Source organism: Malurus melanocephalus, unplaced genomic scaffold (assembly GCF_030028575.1).
Source record: "Malurus melanocephalus ecotype Western Australia unplaced genomic scaffold, MMel_1.1 scaffold_3378, whole genome shotgun sequence".
Classification (NCBI taxonomy): domain Eukaryota; kingdom Metazoa; phylum Chordata; class Aves; order Passeriformes; family Maluridae; genus Malurus; species Malurus melanocephalus.
In genome coordinates this window covers 816-3,002 of record NW_026626610.1, presented here as the reverse complement: position 1 = coordinate 3,002, position 2,187 = coordinate 816, and the positions used below count along the sequence as shown (strand labels likewise).

Here is a 2,187-nt window from a genome sequence, read left to right as displayed (position 1 = left end):
TAATTACAGAGTAGGTGGGGTTTGGACTCACCTGTGAAGCGGTGAATGGGTCTGGGTGCAGGGATCAGGAGGGGTGGGAAGGTGCCCAATTTTTAATTAAAATATGTTAATGAGATGCTAATTGTGGGGTAGACACCTGGGAATAATATGTTAATTACATGATAATTAAGCGTTAATTAGGTGAGTATTTGGGGTTACCTGGGGGACAGGTGAGACCCTCCTGAAAACATGCAAATAGCGCTGAGAGACAGCTGGATCAAGATGCAAATGAGATGCAAAAGAGAAATGCATGAGATGAGAATCAGATGCAAATGAGATGTAAATGAGATGTGTGCACAAGATGCGCATGCGACATGGCTGAGACGTGAATGAGATGCAAATGAGTTGCAATGAGATGAGAACAGGATGCAGATGAGATGCAAATGAGATGCGCATGAGGAATAACTGAGATGCAAATGAGAGCTGAGCAGGATGCAATGCAAAGAAGATGCAAATGATGCTGATGGTATGCAAATGAGGTAAGATTAAGATGCAGATGAAATGCAAATCGGACACAAATGAGATTGGAGCAGGATGCACAGGAGATGGGCAACAGATGCAAATGAGATGAAGGCGATATGCAAAACAGATAAGAAGCAGATGTAAATGAGATGCAAATTAGTTGCAAAATGAGATGAGAATGAGATACAAATGAGATGTGAATGTGTTGGAAAGGAGATGAAAGTGACCCCGACTATATGCAAATGATATGCAAACCAATAAGAACAAGCTGCACGTGCAATGTGATTAATGCAGATGAAATGCAAATCAGACATAAATGAGATGCAAACAAGACGCAGATGAGATGTGTATGGGATGTGAATGAGATGCAAATGAGATGCAAATGAGATGCAATCAAGGTATAAAATGAGATGCAAAGGAATAATGAATGAGATGTGAGCGCTATGCAAATCAGATGCAAATAAGATGCGAATATGATATATACGCACGTGAAATAAACTAGATGCATGCAGTACGCTAAAGCGATGCAAATGAGATGCAAATGAGATGCAAATGAGATGCAAATGAGGAACATGTGAAATAAACTAGATGTGTGCAGTGTGCGAAAGTCATGCAAATGAGATGCAAATTAGACATATGTGAAATAAACTAGATGTGAGCCATATGTGAAAGAGGTGCAAATGAGGTGTGAATGAGATGCAAATGAGGTGCAAATGAGATGCAAATAAGATATATACGTGAAACAAACCAGATGTGAGCAATATGTGAACGAGATGCAAATGAGATGCATATGAGAGGCAGGCAAGATATATATGTGAAACAAACTAGATGTACATGAAATGTAAATGAGATGCAAATGAGATCCAGGCAAGATGTTTATGTGAAACAAGCTAGATGTATACAGTATGCAAAAGAGATGCAAATGAGATGCAAATGAGATGCAGGCAAGATGTATATCTGAAACAAGCTAGATGTGTACAGTATGTAAAAGAGATGCGAATGAGATGCAAATGAGATGTAAATGATATGCAAATGAGATGTAAATGTCCCCCAGGTGCGGGAACGTGGCGGCCATCTTGGAGCTGGACGAGCACCTGCAGAAGGAGTTCATCATCTTCGAGGCGGCGCCGCAGGAAACGCGCGGGATCCCCGCCAAGAAACCCGTGGCGGATTATTTCCTGTGACACCTGGGGACACCTGGGACACACCCAAAATACACCTGTGACAGCTGGGACACACCTGAGAGACAGCTGGGGACACCCAAAATACACCTGGGGACAGCTGGGAGTGTCTGAGATACACCTGGGGACACCTGGGGACAGCTGGGACACCTGGGGACACACCTGAGAGACAGCTGTGACACCTGGGGACAATGGGGACACGCCCAAAATACACCTGGGACAGCTGGGGACAACTGAGACTGTCTGAGATACACCTGGGACAGGTGGGACAGCTGGGGACACACCTGGGACACCTGGGGACACCTGAGAGTGTCTGAGATACACCTGGGGACACCTGGGACACCTGGGACAGCTGGGGACACCTGGGACACACCCAGAATACACCTGGGAGTGTCTGAGATATACCTGGGACACACCTGAGAGACACCTGGGGACACACCCAAAATACACCTGGGACACGTGGGAGTGTCTGAGACTCACCTGAGAGACAGCTGGGGACAGCTGG

General features: G+C 45.1%; 1 protein-coding gene across 1 annotated transcript in view; it reads left to right on the top strand.

Moving 5' to 3' along the window:
• LOC130588112 (serine/threonine-protein phosphatase 4 catalytic subunit B) overlaps window positions 1-1,905 on the top strand; it is a gene marked incomplete at its 5' end in the record, with an annotated part of 5,094 nt that extends 3,189 nt beyond the window's left edge. The window contains one exon of the mRNA XM_057389070.1: window positions 1,556-1,905. Coding sequence (XP_057245053.1) covers window positions 1,556-1,685 — 130 coding nt within the window. The remainder of the gene's footprint in view (window positions 1-1,555) is intronic.
• Between the last annotated feature and the right edge of the window lie 282 nt (window positions 1,906-2,187).